Source organism: Poecilia latipinna, unplaced genomic scaffold (genome assembly GCF_001443285.1).
Source record: "Poecilia latipinna isolate Pla-1442-1.1 unplaced genomic scaffold, P_latipinna-1.0 Scaffold1286, whole genome shotgun sequence".
Lineage (NCBI taxonomy): Eukaryota > Metazoa > Chordata > Actinopteri > Cyprinodontiformes > Poeciliidae > Poecilia > Poecilia latipinna.
Window position 1 is genome coordinate 151,214 of NW_015113902.1, and position 20,398 is coordinate 171,611.

Below are 20,398 nucleotides of genomic sequence, written 5' to 3' on the forward strand. Positions count from 1 at the left end.
GATTTCAGTTTGCTCTGGCACCAGGCATTCTTAAAGAGAGATAGTGGACACAATGGTGCACATTTTTGGGGTCATTTTGGAAAACTAACACTCAACCTCTACTCCCTTCTGAAAAGAAAACTCTTAAAAACAAAACAAAACAAACAAAAAAAAAAAAACACCAACTACTGATTTCGGCTTATTCAAGAGGATCAAACATATCTATTTTATTAACATCTTTTAGTCCACTAATAAAATACAAACGGTTCTTTCTGTGTATCAGTGCTGCAGAAAGCCCAGTATCAACAGCTGGGAACCAATGCTGCATAGTTACCCTGGGTCCGAAAACATCCATATATGACGATGTGAGCAGGAAGAACAAAAGCAACCTTTTCCTGTGTGTTTGAGTGCAATCTGTTTAGATGAATTCAGTAAATTTCAAACTTTTACAGACCTGAATGAAGACACCACCACATAAATATTTATGGAACTGGATTTATTGGCTTGGATGAATGGAGCAATCAGTCGACTAACTGAATCAGGAAAGGCCAATAGTTCCCGTTTTAAATGGAGTCGATAATGATCTGAAAGGAGGAAATCAATAGAGTTGCAGAGAAGTCAACATGTATTAAAAAATGTGTTGTTTACATGTAGGGAATGGGTGCAAACAGAGCAGAGAGGCTTCTATATTAATCCTAACTTCAGCTCCTGACTAAACCTTTCAAACAAGAAAAAAAAAGAAAAAAAAAAAAAACCCAAGCATCCTTTCCTTCAGTTAGAAGACAACACAGTCATCTCAGAATACCATCCATCTCTCTGTTCCACAAAAGGGTGAAGAAAATATCCCCATGGCAACTTTAAAGTACTTGCTGAAAACAAAGCAGTCTCACACAAGTCAGCTTTTGTATACCGTCAACACCCATTTTAATATTCTTTTTGGAACACTTAAATAACATGAAACTAATTGTAATTATCCCGTCGTAATGGACACAGGATCACAGGTGGCTTAAGTCAGTGAAAGTCTCGATGCAGACAGTACGCGTCCCGTTTCTCCAGCATCAGCGCCACGGCCGCCGCAGCCTCAAAAGTTGATGGCTTTTCCGAAGGATGCCGCCAGGTTGGCTTCTCTGAAAGCCTCCGACACCGTCTGCAGGACGAGGGCAGAACAGGCAGGACGATGAGCAGCAGGTAAAAATACAACTACAGCTGCATTTCCATTAACTATAAAACTGTGCACATTGAAATTACAAAACTATATTCGCTTAATGGAAACACACCAATTTAAAAAAAAAAAAGAAACTGGGTTAGGATGAGGTGAAGGAACAAACATGAGTGAAGGAATACATGTTTTAGTTTAGTAATAAATACCTTTGAATTGTTGAATTATTTTGATATCAACTTCTGCAGCAAGTCTGATGAAATTCAGCTTCTAATCACAGTTAGTAACCAGTTTTGTAAGGAAGCCCAGCTGATAGCATAGCATCACTGACCAGTGTTAGCTAGTTTGCCACAACTTAGGCCTCACCAGCTTCCCTCAGTTCCTTATGCTAACCCTCTAACTTTAAAAAACATTTTCACTTTCTTACTCAATGCACCAAATTATGCTAGGGAAACTGTCAACATTTATTTCATATTTCTCTCTATATATACTCATATCTTTTGTTGAATCTTGATAGATGTTCTAATGGGTAACAGAACAAACCCAATCTTCCCTAGCGCCTTATCAAATACATTTTGAAAAATAACTTTGAACCAGTGACAGTTGGCATAAGAAATTTTGTCGAGGTACACAATAAAGCCGGTAATTGTTCCATCCTTAAAGGGGCGGTATTGTATATTTTTCTAGCCACATAGTGCCATTTTAAATTAAGGCAAAATCAAATAAGTTATCTTCAGTTATTATAAAAATGCTGCATACATCAAACATAACTTAAAAATAAATTTGACTTTGTAATTTGATGCCTTGAAATTGGGCCTCTGTCTCTTTAAGAAACTCTTTCCGACACTCCGCTGTCAGCACGTCATCATGACAACGCTCCTCATGATGCCATTAGCAACCAGTCATAGGTGGTATGTCTTCGACTACGTCTTAAAATGATACAAAGTAATTTTCCATGAATTTTGAAAATTTAAAATAGATTAAAATGAATGTGTAAACCATTATTCTTATTGGTCTGTATGCCGGCAGGTTTCCTGCTGCTGGGATGAAACCAAGCCCTGGAGTTAAAGTGAGCGTGGAGAAGAGAACGTACTGGATGTGCGTGGCAGACCCGAGCGATGTCCTCACAGGAAGCTCCGTACTCCATGGCCAGAGCAGCTTCATTGACCATCTCTCCAGCTCCCTGCATCAAAACACAAGTATGTCATCAGACCAGGAGAGGACAGCTACAGTTTTATCATGATATTTTTCAGTGCTGTTGTGATAACAATAGAAGTGACGATAAGAACTATTTATTACTCCTTTGTTATGTAACGGTACCACTGCGGCTCTGTGCCACAGCAATTGTAGTCCCACAAAAACAATTACTGTTCTTGAAAAACTTTCCCATTTTGTAATATACATCTTCACACACAAAGGAGTGTAGTTTGTCATTAAACTGCAATTAGTAACTGCATTTAATCATATTTTTAAATGTATTGATGCTTTCTTTGAACAAATGGTGGAGAAAATAGTTTATCTCGGTAATACAGACAGTTTATTTTTTTAAACATCAAATGGAATTTATCGTGACAACAATAAAGCAAAATTATTATTATGATAAGAAATTAATCAGGTTAAATAAGACATTATAAATGCCCATCCCTAGCTCAGATTACAGTGATACGATAAAGTGACACTGATCCTGAATGTCTGGGATTTTTTTATCTCAGACCCTTTCTACAGCGTTTCCGCTCATGTGAACTGTTCTCAACTCTCACCGTTCCCAGGATGTGTGCTCCAAGCATCCGATCCGTCTCCTTGTGACTCAGAATCTTCACCATGCCATCAGTGTCTGCATTAGTCTTGGCTCGGCTGTTGGCGGCAAAAGGAAACTTGCCAACTTTGTATGGGACACCCTGGGGAAAAAAGAGATTTATGATTGAATATCAGTCGTTTGACAAACTGAAAACATGCTAGTGCTAATTAGCATTTTTATCTGATGAACTATTTACCCAGATGCGTCCTTTGCTGTGATTTCTGACACCAAACACATTCATTATTAACTCATCTATCATCAGTATGTTCTTTAAAATGTATAGAATGTTTATCCCAAAACCTCCTGTGAGGCTCGGAACATTTTCTCAACTCTGCCGAAAATGTAAATGAACCAAACGTGAAGCTGGAGCATGATGGGATTCTGACCTCCTGTTTAAGCTGCTCTTCTGTCTTCCCCACCCAGGCCACCTCAGGGTGGGTGTAGATGACGGAGGGAACACAGTTGTAGTCTATATGCACTGCTCCACCAGCCATGCCTTCGATGCAGATGATGCCCTCGTCCTCAGCCTTGTGGGCCAACATCGGCCCAGCGATCACGTCACCGATTGCATAAATGCTGGGGCAAAGAAAAATATTCAGAACCGTTTAGGGTTTCATAACTGCATGCATTCTTTTAGCAGACTTATTTACAACACTGAATACAAACAAAGCCAACAGTGACAGAGTACTAAGCTGCTTCTCTTGGCTCACTGCAGTTTCATTTATTCAAAAGATTATCTGATTGGATGCAGTAAAAGAATGTTATGTTCAAGTTGTGCTAAAAGGAGTGAGCCTGTTGGTGAAGGTATTCAAGCCTAAAATCTCAGTGCTAAACATGTAGCATTCACCTAATCGCTGAATGGATAGAGTAGGACCTTTAAACAATCTGATGGCTGAATAACCTAAATAACAGATTAAAAACAATAAATATCTTGGTTAATATGTCTATTCATTCAATAATTTGGCTGATAAGAGCTTTTGAATTGAAAATGTTGCTTATTGTGTTAATAGTTTGATTAAAATGCAATTAATTAATTAATTACAGACACTCAAATTAACTAAAAAATTTTAATCGAGTCCCACCATGAATATATATTTGGTAATATATAAAATGTCTGTAATTATCGTTCATAAAAGCAGTATTAATATTGGCCCAAACTTTTTTATTGGTGCAAAATAAATACTGTTGGTCTGAACCAGATGTTCACCAGAATACAGGTCATCTCTAAAATTTCATGAACTGTTCAAATATTATTTTAACCTGAAATTAAAGAAAAGGCTGACCAATCCACTGATCTTAGAAGTTCAAAATACTTTCTATTAATTCTAAACTCTAATATGAATAAGTGCATGAAATGTTGCTTGTGGGTGTTGGTCCTGTCATGTACTGGACACTGGTCCATCCCAGCTCTCATTTACTGATTCCTGGATAAAGGCAGCTGCGGAGCATGGACGGGTGAGGTTCAGTACATCAGCAGGTGAAGGGTCATACCCGTGTACTTTGGTCTGGAAGCGGTTGTTGACCGGTATGCGACCTCTGTTATCCAACTCAATGCCGACGCTGTCAAGACCCAGGTTCTGGGTGAACGGCCTTCTGCCGATGCAGACCAGCAGAACGTCACATGTCAGCGTCTCGTTCTTCCCGCCAGCCGCCGCCTCCACTCTGCAACGTCAAACCCTTACGGTTACAAACCATCCGACTCTAGAAGCGTGTTCTTCTTCTCCTCGCCAACTCACGCCACGTCTATCTTGCCGTCAGGCCTCTTGGTGGCCCCCAGGACTTTGGTGCTCAGCTTGAATTTGAGGCCCTGCTTCTGTAGGATGCGCTGGAAGTTCTTGGAGATCTCCATGTCGATGCCCATGCCACCCACGTGGCCTAGGAACTCCACTGCTGTCACCGTGGAACCCAGTCGCTGCCACACGGAGCCCTGCAGCAGGACAGACATGTTGGTGAGAAAAACAAGCAAACAAAATAAGAAAACAGCTGAACTTGAGGCAGGAAATGCATATCAGGCTGAAGTACTGCTAACCAGCTCCACTCCTATAACTCCGGCTCCAATGACAATCATCTCCTCTGGCACTTTGTTTAGGGACAGAGCTCCAGTTGATGACACGATGGACTCCTCATCAATCTAATAAAACACAATAATTGCTTTTAGTAAGAACGAGAAACTTTAAAAGCTCCTTGCAGCTATAAATAAGTGAAAGTGGATTAGAGCTAAGATGGTACCTGGATGCCAGGGAAGGGGGTGACCTCTGACCCTGTGGCGATTAGGATGTTCTTAGTGTTGATAACCTGATGGGAGCCGTCTGCTGCTGTGGCAGTCACCTGATTTTTACCGGTTATTTTACCAAAACCGTTAACATGGGTTACCTGAGAAGAGTAAAGACAAAAAACAGAATAAAGGAAGAAATCAAGTTGTAAAAAAATATATCTGAGCTTTTAAAATGACAAGCAAAGCAACATGAAGTCAGACTGACTTTGTTCTGTTTGAACAGATGTGCAATTCCTCCAGTCAGGGCTTTGACTGCGCCACTCTTCTGAGCCATCATCTTCTCCAGGTTTAACGAGATTCCAGAGACTGACAGAGAGACGATGAGAGACAGCTGAGCCCGTCTGTGTGCATGAGGCCATTACAGCCATATCCAAAAATTTAGAATATGAATTCAACTGAGTCTGATTTATCAGAATAACAGTATATTTTTATGGGGGTGGTATCATGCATTTTCCAGACACACAGTGCCATTTTATACCACAATCAAGTAACTATGTTACCTTCAGTTGTTATGAAAGTTATCGATATACAAATGACTTGAAAGAAATTTGACTTTGCAATTTGACACCTAGAAATTGGCCTCTGTTTCTTTAAGAAGCTCCTAATCTTTCTGACATGCTGCCTTCAGACATGATCACAACAACACACCGCAAAATGAAGATGAAAAAAAATAATAATAAAAAGCATTGATTACTGTTTAGAACAATGGTATCTGTATGGATAGATTCAGATGTACAAGTGTATATTATTTTCATCTCTATTCTTTACATTCAGCTTACTTTCAATGCCTCTGCTTTCAAAGTCTTTGCCGTGTGCCATCTTGTACAAGTGGGAGTTGTTTAACAGAGCCTAAAGAAACAAAAACAGAAACACAGAATAAGAAAAAAAAACTATTGATTCAATACAGCTTAGCTAATTTATGTGGCATAAAATTACTAAATATATCTAAATGCATCTAATCAGACAAACCAGTCTGATTAGTTTGTGCATTGTGTATTCAATTCCACTTTGTTCTCAATGTGTAGAAATTTAAAATATACATATGTAAAGATGATGGGAAATAAAGAGTCTTTATTATTGTGTCAAGAAAAAAATTTAATATATACACTACCACTAGACCCATTATAAATAGAAGTGTTCAGAAAAGCTAAAAACCACCACAAACAAGTGCAAATTCAATTCAAATTTCAAATGTAGCGATACTTCAAAATGTGCATTAAAAAAAAACAATGGAAGCACAGCTTTTGAAGGACCTAAAGTTTCTATAGCCTGCTGCGTCTCTTTTTGCAAAGAGCTTTAATGTTGCATCTCCAGTCTCGTCTGTATGAAAACAAAAATATCCACAGTCCATCACCTCAACTTCTTCTCCATGATGGAAATGGTGTGTACAGTTATTCCTGTTTTCTTGAAATATACAATCTGTTTTATTTACACTCTAGATCAGATGATCATTTCAACAACGGTCCATAAACAGTCTGTCAGTTTGCTGTACTCAGCTTCATTCCACTATTATGTTACAGAAATGTTCTCGGTGAGGTTTTCTGTGAGCAACATAACAGAGAATGACCACATCACCATGGTAAGAGTAAATATGTTTCATATCATGTCCTTTTAAAAAAGTCTCTAACTCTGCTGTTGTCCCAAGATGACCCACGTTGGAACAAAATATTCTGCTCTGTATGTAATCTACACCTTTTTCATTTCACTGAAGGAATGAAACTGCAATCTGAAGCCAGATGCTTTTGTTTTTTGTTTTTTTACATAGATTAGATCTAATTAAATGTTATTTCATATTTTTATTGGTACATGCTTAAGTCAATCTTTCATAATCATAAGAGTTCATCTTCCTAATTTACCTTCTATTTAATTTCATGGTAGTCAAGTTTTTGTCCATTAAAAAAATGACACTGATTAAAATGTAATTTTTGTTTGAGTCAAAATGAACGTGGACTGAAACAGGCCCTTTTTTCTGTTTCTTTCCAATTCTGTATTATATATGCATTCAGAATATTGTAAATTTTTTTGGCAATTTTGAGCTGAAGTGATCGATCTGGAAGAGACTTGTTTGTTACCTTTGAGGGGATGCAGCCAACATTGAGGCAGGTCCCACCCAACGTGGCGTTCTTCTCCACACACACCGTCTGTCGAAGGAATCAAAAAGTTTTTAGAGCAAAATGAAAAAATGCATTTATTCATATAGAGCTCACATCTTCAACCAAAACATCTACTTACTCTACGTGATAGGAGATTTTATTAACCACTAACTAGTCCAGGACCCTGCTCACCTTGAAGCCAAGCTGTGCTGCTTTGATGGCTGCGACGTAACCACCTGGACCAGAGCCAACCACGGTGACGTCTGCATCAACTGCACACAGCAAATGAAGGAACATTTACTCCCAGCAGAACAGAAAGAATAAAGGAAATGTTGTTTCTTTACTACGTTAAAACAGAACATCTCAGTTGGGTCTAGGCCTGTCATGACAACACAATTTTCTGGACAGTAAATTGTTCTGGAAGTTATTGTGATTAAACAATATTAATGTTTTGAGACCATTTTCAAGTAATTTAAAGGTAATGGCACAATGATGTGTGAACACATTCTCAAAGATCAATAAACTTTCAATTCTAATGAAGATTTAACAGTGGAAATGGAAGACATTTTGAATATCCAAAATAAATAAAACAACAATATGAATTATGAAGTCTCTGTAACCTAAATTGTCCTTCAAAAAAGGAGCTGGTTGAGACCAAAGTACCAGATTAAAGACTTTTATCATCCAGGTTTTTGGAGAAAGAGAGAAAAGAGAAAAACGATAAATCATTCAAAAACAAATTGTCGAGTTTTGTTTTTATTTATTATGCGATTAATTGATTTATTGCGGCAGACCTAATTAGGCCTGACACGTCATTTTGCATCACTTAAAGTTGTGCACATGGCAAAAAGATTTATTTTTATTTGACCAAGACTTTTATTCCACTTGCTCCACTAATAAGGTGATAAAGATCTGTTAAACAGGCAGTTCCTCGATCATCTTATCTGTACATTAGAATGGTAGTAAAATCCAGTTTTATAGAAAGCTTCACATACTGGATGTGAGCTTGAATCTTAGTTAGTGATGCCTCATGGCCCAAGGCTCGGAAAAATATTTGTAATGAAGCACATTAAAGATCTAAAAGAAATTTAGAATTTGCTAAAAACCAGCAGATGGAAGCTTTCAAAAACCACAGGCTGGACCTGAACGCAGGTCTCTGCTTAGTGCATCTCCAACAATCATGTGTCTGAAAGACCTTTTGTTTACTAAAAATGGCAAAATTAACTTACTTTCTGCTTTATCAGCATACGTTCTGACAGACAAAGCCGTGGCTCCATGGAGCTTGAAGGGGAGATGGTGACTTCGCTGTTGAGCAAATCAAACTAAAGGTTAAAAACACCATAAATCAGAATATAGTTGTTTTGAGACCATTTTCAAGCAATATAATGGTAATGGCATAGTGATGCAAGTACATCCCCTCAAGGATCAATAAACTTAAATTTTATGTTATGAACATTGAACACTAGAACCTGAAGACATTTTAAATATCCACAATAAGTAAATAAAACAACAAATAAAATGTACACTGAAGTCTCGGTGAACGAAACCGAGCAGCTGTAATCACTGTTAAACTGTTTACCTTTAAGACGACTGTTTATTGATAGAACTTATCTAAATTACACATCATGTCAACATTCAAAACTCAACATAGTAAAGTTAGGACTAACAGGTGTAAAGAGAAGACAGAACCAGCATAGCCAAAATGTCGATACCTTGTCTCGACTTGTAATTTAAACGGTATGATTACGCCACAATTGAAAAAATAAAAAATAAAATTAAAATGTTTAATTAGCAAAATAAACTGATGAATAGTCCAGAATATTAGGTCGCAGGTATTTCACATTATATTACAAGACAGCAAACCACAAATGAGGTACGTTTATTAATGTTCATTTATCAGGCTAACCTCTGACAAAGTATACAAAGATTATGTCTTTATCATGGCGTCTGTTACTGTGGGTGTCCTCAAAGTTTATGCTTTAGAAGCAGGGATAATTGGTACATAACTATAAAGGTCATTCATTTATCATGCTAGATTGATGTGAATAGTATTGAATGGGAGGTGAGCAACAATGACATAGTAAGCATTCATAGTGGTACTGTGTACATTTCAAAACAGTTGCAGAGGGAAACAAACTCGTAAATAAAAATAATAGCCTGGTTAGCTGTTATTTTACATGCCAATCTTGCATGAAAACAAGCCACAGTCTGCAAGAATGCCGATATTATATAACGTTTTACCAAACTTCCAGAATATTAAATCTTTCCGGTGGCAGTGTGAATTGTATACACCACTTTATCGGAGAAACTCTGTTAGCAGAGCAGCTAACCACCCTCAGGCCGCTAGTCAAAACAAATGCCTCCTTTATAAGTCCGCGTGCTGCAGCAGTCGCTTGGTGAACATTCTAACAGAAACCATGCTTATCCTTACCGTGGCGAGAGAACGGTAAAGCTGTGTACAGCTCTGCATTTTGTCTGTGTCCCTGACAGAGAGGAAGTAACCTACAAGAAGGTTAGCCGAGCAAGGAAGGGCTTATGAAATTCTTCTTCTTTCTAAGGACGTTGGCAAACGACTACCAGGTTGAATTACTGCCACCCTTTGGATCGGAGTGCGGCTCAGAAAGGCTTCACAATCACAGATGTAAACTCAAATGTATACCGTTCTCTAAGATAAATACCAAGCCCAGTAATAATAACAACAAAAAACCCCACAAACAATACATAATTAATTAAATAATTAAAATCAGTTTTAAGTTGGTATTTATCCATCTGATTCTGCCAGAAGAATTTTTAAAAATCTGACACTCTCCTTAAGCTAAAAATAAATGCCCTTGAGTGACCTGTTTTAACGGGACACTGTAGATTCATGATGTTCTTCAACAAATGCATAAAGGGAAGGACCAAATGGTTTTCCTTCAGAGTTTTATAGAGGATTCTGGCCTGTATTACACAAATTCCATTTGCAATAATGGATATTGAATGTAAATGCTGCTCTTTCGTACTAATAAGGAACAGTGGCATATGCAAAGACAAATTCACATAGAAGTACACAACACAACCTCTGATCTCACACTAACCATCTTGAACATTTTTTGAGCTTTTAATAGGATTAGAGTAAATCTTCTCAGGATTTCAGCTGTAGCCCTCTGCTGTGTTCTTCTTCGTCTTTCACAGACTGTTGAGTGAAGCCGAACATTTCTCTGGACAAATGAAACTCTAAGACAAAGGTAAAATTTTTCTCCATGCACTTTAGCACACATAGGGTTGAATTAAAAACTTTAAAAAGAATCTGTTTGTATTTGTGTTTATTAAGCATTTAGAAAAGCCTGATAATGTAATGTGTTTCTGCACTTCTGATTCACAGTTCAGGTAAATGGAGCAGATGGTTTACAGAAATGAGATGTGAAAATCTAAAGAAATCAACAAACATATGAGAAACAGAAAAACATCAACCTCCACAATTCTGGTTCTCTTCAGGTAAGAACACAATGGACCATTATTCCGCTTGGGAAGGAGACGGGTTCTGTGTTAGAGATGAAGGTGTGAAATGTATCAATCCCAACCATATTTCTATACTGTAAAGTTGCACTGCATTCTTTGTGATGTTCTGCTTCCACAATGCAATTTCATTAAGTTAGCAACACCAATAATTGACATAATCTTGGAAAAATAATCAGTAAAGAAATATTTTCTGTTAATTACCTAATTTTAACCACTCCTGGTAACATCAATGAAAACTACATTCATCTTGTTTACGCACAAATCAGTCACAAATATTAATGTAACATATTAGTAGTTCCTTGATATTAACTAAGTACATAAATATAGTGATTCAACAGACTGCCTTTTGCAAAATATTTGGCTTTGATTTCAGATTACTTTAGTGTGTTTAACCAAGCTACACAGTAAATTCCCATTAATAAAATTAATGTATCATACATGAAAGTTCACTTCCTTCTGACCTAATGTAAAAAAAAAAAACACAACAGAATATTCCAGGGTTGAAAAAGTCAGTTGACTCTTCCTATCCCTGAAAACTCCTGTAAACTTTGTTAGCTTGGGCTGCTGGATTTGGCTTAACTGCATCCTAATTTCACACACTTATCCAAATGCTGCTTGTAGGTTTAATAATATACTCAAAAGGGTTAATATTATAGAGAATATGTATCCAGTCCTGAACCAAGAGGCCAAATCTTCCCAAAAGCATGCATTAAAAACAGAAAAACTTTTCTTCAAAGTGAATCATTGTTTGACTTATTCCACTACTTTTTTTTTCCAAGCAAAGGGTTTTTCTATCGATCCTTCAGCAAGAAATCTGCTGTTCTGTCAGGACAAAGGGTACAAAACTGTGGAAGAATTGTGGAAGAATGCCGTGAAATATAATATACTTAAAAGGCAATCTCTTATGAGTTATATTAAAGTAAAACCAACATATGTGCATGTATGTTTTGCAGGTCACCAAGATGCAGATTGTCTCCTGGCTTGGACTGTTTCTCTGGTTGCTTTATATCAACGATGTGGGGGCAGCAACTTTTAAACTGGCCCTGGTTGGCCCCTGGTCCTGTGACCCCTTGTTCTCCAGAGCAATGCCAGTAGCTGCAGCTAACCTAGCATTATCACGGCTAAGAAGTGACAGCTACATGAGCAGAGGATACTGGTACGATGTGAAACTGCTCAATGAGGACTGCTCTGTTTCCAAAGGTGTGGCAACCAAATACCGCAGAGTTTTTTTTATCTGCAACAGCTATGTGGAAATGTACAACAGCGTATTAGGCCCATAGTGGATAAAACAGGTGGAGTAAATTTCCACCAGAATATGTCAGAATTTTCTTTTTACAAAAAGAAAGAGGACATTTCTGAGTTTGAAAATTCAAAAATTTGCTAGAAAAAAACGACGACATTTTTAGATTAATCTGTGAAATTTTTGAGAAAAAAAAATGTTCTGAATTTGTTTTCTAGTTAATTTCAACTTTTCAAACTCAGAAATTTCCATGTTTTTGTTTCAGAAAATTTCTGAGATTAATCTAAAAATTTCTGAGTTATTTGGCGGAAATGTATTATTTTTTTCTGGCCCTAATACAGTGAGCCAGAAAAAAAATAGTTTAGTTCACTATCTTCCTACGGTGAGATAGCAAAGGAACGCGTTCACACACTGTTAAAGTAACATTTTAAGGTTGAAATTAAGAACAGTGCAAATCTGAAAATGTCTTGATTTTTCTAAACAATGTGAAAAGAACGACTTAGTGTTGCTTTGTTTTTATAATTCACTTAATCTTGTGGTGTTTTTTAACTCCATCATATCTTAACAAAACCTGTGAAACTTCTCTCCTGTCAGCATTGACTGAGTTTGGGGAAATGGAGGGTTACGGTCATGCTTACATCGGACCTTTCAACCCGACCCTCTGCCACGCAGCGTCCTTATTCACCCAGCACTGGGAGGCAGGCCTGGCTTCTCCAGGCTGTCTGGATGATGACTGGCTGAACCTGCCCCCCATAACGCCTCCTATTAAAGTCCTCAAAACTGTCCTCAGATTCTTCCGCTGGGCTCACGTTGCAGTCATTTCAGGTGAGGAAGTCATTTCATACCACATAGGCCTCAAGTCATTAAAATGGACTTTGCAAATTGAAGTGTAGTTCACAGTTCTTACTAAGGAACTGACCTCAGATCTGGATGGGATTTCCATCCTCCTTCATATGGATCTGTGGATATTATGTGCCCTGTGTGTTTTCAGAGCATGCAGCAGAGATGCTGCATGCTCTGCTGCATGCAGCAGAGCATGCAGCAGAGCATTCTGGGCGTGGCTTATAGCGCCCAGAATTCACAAGATCAACTGTCTTCACTTCCTTCATACAATCCTGTATTACCATCAAAAGTTATTACCTGGCCTCTAACTGGACTTCAATTTTTATTTAAGTAATTGCTAGATGTTATTTGTTTTCTATTTCTTTTACATTTTTGGTGGACTATACATTTTTTTATTTTTTTTTGACAAACACCCTCTCACTTAAAAATGAGGACACTGAACATAACATTAACAAAAGAGATTTCTTGTCTCTCTCTCTCTCTCTCTCTCTCTCTTTTTTCATTCTCAGCCCCAACTGATCTCTGGGAAAGCACTGGAGAAGAAGTAGCCTCTGCGCTCCGAGCTATGGGCTTGCCAATTGCTCCTGTAGTTTCCATGGAAACAAAGAACAACGACGGGGCTCGGGAGGCGCTGAACGAGATAAGGCAGTCCGACAAAGTCAAAGGTTAGCTGTAAAACTCAAATTTCATTCTAGTACTGACAAATAAACTTCAAATCGCCTTATTTAAAACTGTCAAACATAACTTTGCTCAACTGTTGAATTACAAATCCGATTCAAATAATCTCCTCTTCCGAGTGAGACATTATTTTGTCTCTCAGATTTTAAACTCAACACTTTCATGAAAAGATTTGACCAACAAATAGTTTATTATTTTCAGCTGCCATTAGATGCATTTGACTTGACGTGGAATCCAGTCAGCTAATGAAGTTTATTTCCTGTTAAGTGATCATCATGTGTATGAGTTCCGTCCTGATTGGTGGAGAGCATCAGAGGGAACTCCTGCTGGAGGCTCTAGACATGGGGATGATCGCTGACGGTTACATCTTCATCCCATATGACGCTCTGCTGTATGCCATGCCTTACCAGGTGAGACAACTGTTTAATCCAACTCTAATAAACCTAGATGATTTATTATTATTGTTATTGTTTTTACCTTATTTAACTGGGAAAGTCCAACTGAGATTTAAAATCAATTCTTCAAAGGAGTCCTGGCAGAGGTTATAACGATTACAAGTAGTTATACAAATAAAATGCCATAAAAACAATCACAATAAATGTTAATTTTGATTTTCACAGTAAACTGCTGTTGAACTAAGCTACTNAACGATAAATCATTCAAAAACAAATTGTCGAGTTTTGTTTTTATTTATTATGCGATTAATTGATTTATTGCGGCAGACCTAATTAGGCCTGACACGTCATTTTGCATCACTTAAAGTTGTGCACATGGCAAAAAGATTTATTTTTATTTGACCAAGACTTTTATTCCACTTGCTCCACTAATAAGGTGATAAAGATCTGTTAAACAGGCAGTTCCTCGATCATCTTATCTGTACATTAGAATGGTAGTAAAATCCAGTTTTATAGAAAGCTTCACATACTGGATGTGAGCTTGAATCTTAGTTAGTGATGCCTCATGGCCCAAGGCTCGGAAAAATATTTGTAATGAAGCACATTAAAGATCTAAAAGAAATTTAGAATTTGCTAAAAACCAGCAGATGGAAGCTTTCAAAAACCACAGGCTGGACCTGAACGCAGGTCTCTGCTTAGTGCATCTCCAACAATCATGTGTCTGAAAGACCTTTTGTTTACTAAAAATGGCAAAATTAACTTACTTTCTGCTTTATCAGCATACGTTCTGACAGACAAAGCCGTGGCTCCATGGAGCTTGAAGGGGAGATGGTGACTTCGCTGTTGAGCAAATCAAACTAAAGGTTAAAAACACCATAAATCAGAATATAGTTGTTTTGAGACCATTTTCAAGCAATATAATGGTAATGGCATAGTGATGCAAGTACATCCCCTCAAGGATCAATAAACTTAAATTTTATGTTATGAACATTGAACACTAGAACCTGAAGACATTTTAAATATCCACAATAAGTAAATAAAACAACAAATAAAATGTACACTGAAGTCTCGGTGAACGAAACCGAGCAGCTGTAATCACTGTTAAACTGTTTACCTTTAAGACGACTGTTTATTGATAGAACTTATCTAAATTACACATCATGTCAACATTCAAAACTCAACATAGTAAAGTTAGGACTAACAGGTGTAAAGAGAAGACAGAACCAGCATAGCCAAAATGTCGATACCTTGTCTCGACTTGTAATTTAAACGGTATGATTACGCCACAATTGAAAAAATAAAAAATAAAATTAAAATGTTTAATTAGCAAAATAAACTGATGAATAGTCCAGAATATTAGGTCGCAGGTATTTCACATTATATTACAAGACAGCAAACCACAAATGAGGTACGTTTATTAATGTTCATTTATCAGGCTAACCTCTGACAAAGTATACAAAGATTATGTCTTTATCATGGCGTCTGTTACTGTGGGTGTCCTCAAAGTTTATGCTTTAGAAGCAGGGATAATTGGTACATAACTATAAAGGTCATTCATTTATCATGCTAGATTGATGTGAATAGTATTGAATGGGAGGTGAGCAACAATGACATAGTAAGCATTCATAGTGGTACTGTGTACATTTCAAAACAGTTGCAGAGGGAAACAAACTCGTAAATAAAAATAATAGCCTGGTTAGCTGTTATTTTACATGCCAATCTTGCATGAAAACAAGCCACAGTCTGCAAGAATGCCGATATTATATAACGTTTTACCAAACTTCCAGAATATTAAATCTTTCCGGTGGCAGTGTGAATTGTATACACCACTTTATCGGAGAAACTCTGTTAGCAGAGCAGCTAACCACCCTCAGGCCGCTAGTCAAAACAAATGCCTCCTTTATAAGTCCGCGTGCTGCAGCAGTCGCTTGGTGAACATTCTAACAGAAACCATGCTTATCCTTACCGTGGCGAGAGAACGGTAAAGCTGTGTACAGCTCTGCATTTTGTCTGTGTCCCTGACAGAGAGGAAGTAACCTACAAGAAGGTTAGCCGAGCAAGGAAGGGCTTATGAAATTCTTCTTCTTTCTAAGGACGTTGGCAAACGACTACCAGGTTGAATTACTGCCACCCTTTGGATCGGAGTGCGGCTCAGAAAGGCTTCACAATCACAGATGTAAACTCAAATGTATACCGTTCTCTAAGATAAATACCAAGCCCAGTAATAATAACAACAAAAAACCCCACAAACAATACATAATTAATTAAATAATTAAAATCAGTTTTAAGTTGGTATTTATCCATCTGATTCTGCCAGAAGAATTTTTAAAAATCTGACACTCTCCTTAAGCTAAAAATAAATGCCCTTGAGTGACCTGTTTTAACGGGACACTGTAGATTCATGATGTTCTTCAACAAATGCATAAAGGGAAGGACCAAATGGTTTTCCTTCAGAGTTTTATAGAGGATTCTGGCCTGTATTACACAAATTCCATTTGCAATAATGGATATTGAATGTAAATGCTGCTCTTTCGTACTAATAAGGAACAGTGGCATATGCAAAGACAAATTCACATAGAAGTACACAACACAACCTCTGATCTCACACTAACCATCTTGAACATTTTTTGAGCTTTTAATAGGATTAGAGTAAATCTTCTCAGGATTTCAGCTGTAGCCCTCTGCTGTGTTCTTCTTCGTCTTTCACAGACTGTTGAGTGAAGCCGAACATTTCTCTGGACAAATGAAACTCTAAGACAAAGGTAAAATTTTTCTCCATGCACTTTAGCACACATAGGGTTGAATTAAAAACTTTAAAAAGAATCTGTTTGTATTTGTGTTTATTAAGCATTTAGAAAAGCCTGATAATGTAATGTGTTTCTGCACTTCTGATTCACAGTTCAGGTAAATGGAGCAGATGGTTTACAGAAATGAGATGTGAAAATCTAAAGAAATCAACAAACATATGAGAAACAGAAAAACATCAACCTCCACAATTCTGGTTCTCTTCAGGTAAGAACACAATGGACCATTATTCCGCTTGGGAAGGAGACGGGTTCTGTGTTAGAGATGAAGGTGTGAAATGTATCAATCCCAACCATATTTCTATACTGTAAAGTTGCACTGCATTCTTTGTGATGTTCTGCTTCCACAATGCAATTTCATTAAGTTAGCAACACCAATAATTGACATAATCTTGGAAAAATAATCAGTAAAGAAATATTTTCTGTTAATTACCTAATTTTAACCACTCCTGGTAACATCAATGAAAACTACATTCATCTTGTTTACGCACAAATCAGTCACAAATATTAATGTAACATATTAGTAGTTCCTTGATATTAACTAAGTACATAAATATAGTGATTCAACAGACTGCCTTTTGTAAAATATTTGGCTTTGATTTCAGATTACTTTAGTGTGTTTAACCAAGCTACACAGTAAATTCCCATTAATAAAATTAATGTATCATACATGAAAGTTCACTTCCTTCTGACCTAATGTAAAAAAAAAAAACACAACAGAATATTCCAGGGTTGAAAAAGTCAGTTGACTCTTCCTATCCCTGAAAACTCCTGTAAACTTTGTTAGCTTGGGCTGCTGGATTTGGCTTAACTGCATCCTAATTTCACACACTTATCCAAATGCTGCTTGTAGGTTTAATAATATACTCAAAAGGGTTAATATTATAGAGAATATGTATCCAGTCCTGAACCAAGAGGCCAAATCTTCCCAAAAGCATGCATTAAAAACAGAAAAACTTTTCTTCAAAGTGAATCATTGTTTGACTTATTCCACTACTTTTTTTTTCCAAGCAAAGGGTTTTTCTATCGATCCTTCAGCAAGAAATCTGCTGTTCTGTCAGGACAAAGGGTACAAAACTGTGGAAGAATTGTGGAAGAATGCCGTGAAATATAATATACTTAAAAGGCAATCTCTTATGAGTTATATTAAAGTAAAACCAACATATGTGCATGTATGTTTTGCAGGTCACCAAGATGCAGATTGTCTCCTGGCTTGGACTGTTTCTCTGGTTGCTTTATATCAACGATGTGGGGGCAGCAACTTTTAAACTGGCCCTGGTTGGCCCCTGGTCCTGTGACCCCTTGTTCTCCAGAGCAATGCCAGTAGCTGCAGCTAACCTAGCATTATCACGGCTAAGAAGTGACAGCTACATGAGCAGAGGATACTGGTACGATGTGAAACTGCTCAATGAGGACTGCTCTGTTTCCAAAGGTGTGGCAACCAAATACCGCAGTTTTTTTTATCTGCAACAGCTATGTGGAAATGTACAACAGCGTATTAGGCCCATAGTGGATAAAACAGGTGGAGTAAATTTCCACCAGAATATGTCAGAATTTTCTTTTTACAAAAAGAAAGAGGACATTTCTGAGTTTGAAAATTCAAAAATTTGCTAGAAAAAAACGACGACATTTTTAGATTAATCTGTGAAATTTTTGAGAAAAAAAAATGTTCTGAATTTGTTTTCTAGTTAATTTCAACTTTTCAAACTCAGAAATTTCCATGTTTTTGTTTCAGAAAATTTCTGAGATTAATCTAAAAATTTCTGAGTTATTTGGCGGAAATGTATTATTTTTTTCTGGCCCTAATACAGTGAGCCAGAAAAAAAATAGTTTAGTTCACTATCTTCCTACGGTGAGATAGCAAAGGAACGCGTTCACACACTGTTAAAGTAACATTTTAAGGTTGAAATTAAGAACAGTGCAAATCTGAAAATGTCTTGATTTTTCTAAACAATGTGAAAAGAACGACTTAGTGTTGCTTTGTTTTTATAATTCACTTAATCTTGTGGTGTTTTTTAACTCCATCATATCTTAACAAAACCTGTGAAACTTCTCTCCTGTCAGCATTGACTGAGTTTGGGGAAATGGAGGGTTACGGTCATGCTTACATCGGACCTTTCAACCCGACCCTCTGCCACGCAGCGTCCTTATTCACCCAGCACTGGGAGGCAGGCCTGGCTTCTCCAGGCTGTCTGGATGATGACTGGCTGAACCTGCCCCCCATAACGCCTCCTATTAAAGTCCTCAAAACTGTCCTCAGATTCTTCCGCTGGGCTCACGTTGCAGTCATTTCAGGTGAGGAAGTCATTTCATACCACATAGGCCTCAAGTCATTAAAATGGACTTTGCAAATTGAAGTGTAGTTCACAGTTCTTACTAAGGAACTGACCTCAGATCTGGATGGGATTTCCATCCTCCTTCATATGGATCTGTGGATATTATGTGCCCTGTGTGTTTTCAGAGCATGCAGCAGAGATGCTGCATGCTCTGCTGCATGCAGCAGAGCATGCAGCAGAGCATTCTGGGCGTGGCTTATAGCGCCCAGAATTCACAAGATCAACTGTCTTCACTTCCTTCATACAATCCTGTATTACCATCAAAAGTTATTACCTGGCCTCTAACTGGACTTCAATTTTTATTTAAGTAATTGCTAGATGTTATTTGTTTTCTATTTCTTTTACATTTTTGGTGGACTATACATTTTTTTATTTTTTTTTGACAAACACCCTCTCACTTAAAAATGAGGACACTGAACATAACATTAACAAAATAGATTTCTTGTCTCTCTCTCTCTCTCTCTCTCTCTCTTTTTTCATTCTCAGCCCCAACTGATCTCTGGGAAAGCACTGGAGAAGAAGTAGCCTCTGCGCTCCGAGCTATGGGCTTGCCAATTGCTCCTGTAGTTTCCATGGAAACAAAGAACAACGACGGGGCTCGGGAGGCGCTGAACGAGATAAGGCAGTCCGACAAAGTCAAAGGTTAGCTGTAAAACTCAAATTTCATTCTAGTACTGACAAATAAACTTCAAATCGCCTTATTTAAAACTGTCAAACATAACTTTGCTCAACTGTTGAATTACAAATCCGATTCAAATAATCTCCTCTTCCGAGTGAGACATTATTTTGTCTCTCAGATTTTAAACTCAACACTTTCATGAAAAGATTTGACCAACAAATAGTTTATTATTTTCAGCTGCCATTAGATGCATTTGACTTGACGTGGAATCCAGTCAGCTAATGAAGTTTATTTCCTGTTAAGTGATCATCATGTGTATGAGTTCCGTCCTGATTGGTGGAGAGCATCAGAGGGAACTCCTGCTGGAGGCTCTAGACATGGGGATGATCGCTGACGGTTACATCTTCATCCCATATGACGCTCTGCTGTATGCCATGCCTTACCAGGTGAGACAACTGTTTAATCCAACTCTAATAAACCTAGATGATTTATTATTATTGTTATTGTTTTTACCTTATTTAACTGGGAAAGTCCAACTGAGATTTAAAATCAATTCTTCAAAGGAGTCCTGGCAGAGGTTATAACGATTACAAGTAGTTATACAAATAAAATGCCATAAAAACAATCACAATAAATGTTAATTTTGATTTTCACAGTAAACTGCTGTTGAACTAAGCT

At 37.4% G+C, this 20,398-nt stretch overlaps 3 protein-coding genes across 4 annotated transcripts in view; 2 read left to right on the forward strand and 1 right to left on the reverse strand.

Moving 5' to 3' along the window:
* Nucleotides 1-879: 879 nt before the first annotated feature.
* Nucleotides 880-9,864, reverse strand: dld (deltaD). The gene is made up of 14 exons (XM_015054928.1): nucleotides 9,736-9,864; nucleotides 8,534-8,609; nucleotides 7,497-7,576; nucleotides 7,284-7,352; nucleotides 5,991-6,060; nucleotides 5,417-5,517; nucleotides 5,166-5,309; nucleotides 4,966-5,067; nucleotides 4,673-4,863; nucleotides 4,428-4,598; nucleotides 3,323-3,512; nucleotides 2,899-3,036; nucleotides 2,232-2,321; nucleotides 880-1,126 (listed from the first exon to the last, which is right to left on the reverse strand). Exons 1-14 carry the CDS (start codon nucleotides 9,772-9,774, stop codon nucleotides 1,061-1,063), a joined length of 1,527 nt encoding a protein of 508 aa, XP_014910414.1. The 5' UTR covers nucleotides 9,775-9,864; the 3' UTR covers nucleotides 880-1,060.
* Nucleotides 9,865-10,441: 577 nt separating this feature from the next.
* LOC106961290 (retinal guanylyl cyclase 2-like) lies at nucleotides 10,442-14,205 on the forward strand. Its single transcript, XM_015054910.1, has 7 exons — nucleotides 10,442-10,531; nucleotides 10,669-10,781; nucleotides 11,759-12,005; nucleotides 12,640-12,870; nucleotides 13,398-13,553; nucleotides 13,834-13,987; nucleotides 14,187-14,205. Exons 3-7 carry the CDS (start codon nucleotides 11,768-11,770, stop codon nucleotides 14,203-14,205), a joined length of 798 nt encoding a protein of 265 aa, XP_014910396.1. The 5' UTR covers nucleotides 10,442-10,531; nucleotides 10,669-10,781; nucleotides 11,759-11,767.
* A 2,428-nt stretch (nucleotides 14,206-16,633) lies between these two features.
* Nucleotides 16,634-20,398, forward strand: part of LOC106961303 (retinal guanylyl cyclase 2-like) — an 18,018-nt gene continuing 14,253 nt past the window's right edge. For both annotated transcript variants that reach the window (XM_015054929.1, XM_015054930.1), the window contains exons 1-6: nucleotides 16,634-16,723; nucleotides 16,861-16,973; nucleotides 17,951-18,197; nucleotides 18,830-19,060; nucleotides 19,588-19,743; nucleotides 20,024-20,166. In XM_015054929.1, coding sequence (XP_014910415.1) covers nucleotides 17,960-18,197; nucleotides 18,830-19,060; nucleotides 19,588-19,743; nucleotides 20,024-20,166 — 768 coding nt within the window. In that variant the 5' untranslated portion in view covers nucleotides 16,634-16,723; nucleotides 16,861-16,973; nucleotides 17,951-17,959. The remainder of the gene's footprint in view (nucleotides 16,724-16,860; nucleotides 16,974-17,950; nucleotides 18,198-18,829; nucleotides 19,061-19,587; nucleotides 19,744-20,023; nucleotides 20,167-20,398) is intronic.

Bases quoted from the DNA above. Each gene is read 5' to 3' on its own strand.
- dld (XM_015054928.1), bottom strand. From the start codon at position 9,774: ATGCAGAGCTGTACACAGCTTTACCGTTCTCTCGCCACG. The intron at 7,577-8,533 runs GTAAGTTAATTT...TGCTGTGTGCAG, and splicing joins GTATGCTGATAAAGCAGAAA to TTGATGCAGACGTCACCGTG. The intron at 5,068-5,165 runs GTACCATCTTAG...GTGTTTTATTAG, and splicing joins CCCCCTTCCCTGGCATCCAG to ATTGATGAGGAGTCCATCGT.
- LOC106961290 (XM_015054910.1), top strand. From the start codon at position 11,768: ATGCAGATTGTCTCCTGGCTTGGACTGTTTCTCTGGTTGCTTTATATC. The intron at 12,006-12,639 runs GTGTGGCAACCA...CTCTCCTGTCAG, and splicing joins GGACTGCTCTGTTTCCAAAG to CATTGACTGAGTTTGGGGAA. The intron at 13,554-13,833 runs GTTAGCTGTAAA...TTTCCTGTTAAG, and splicing joins GCAGTCCGACAAAGTCAAAG to TGATCATCATGTGTATGAGT.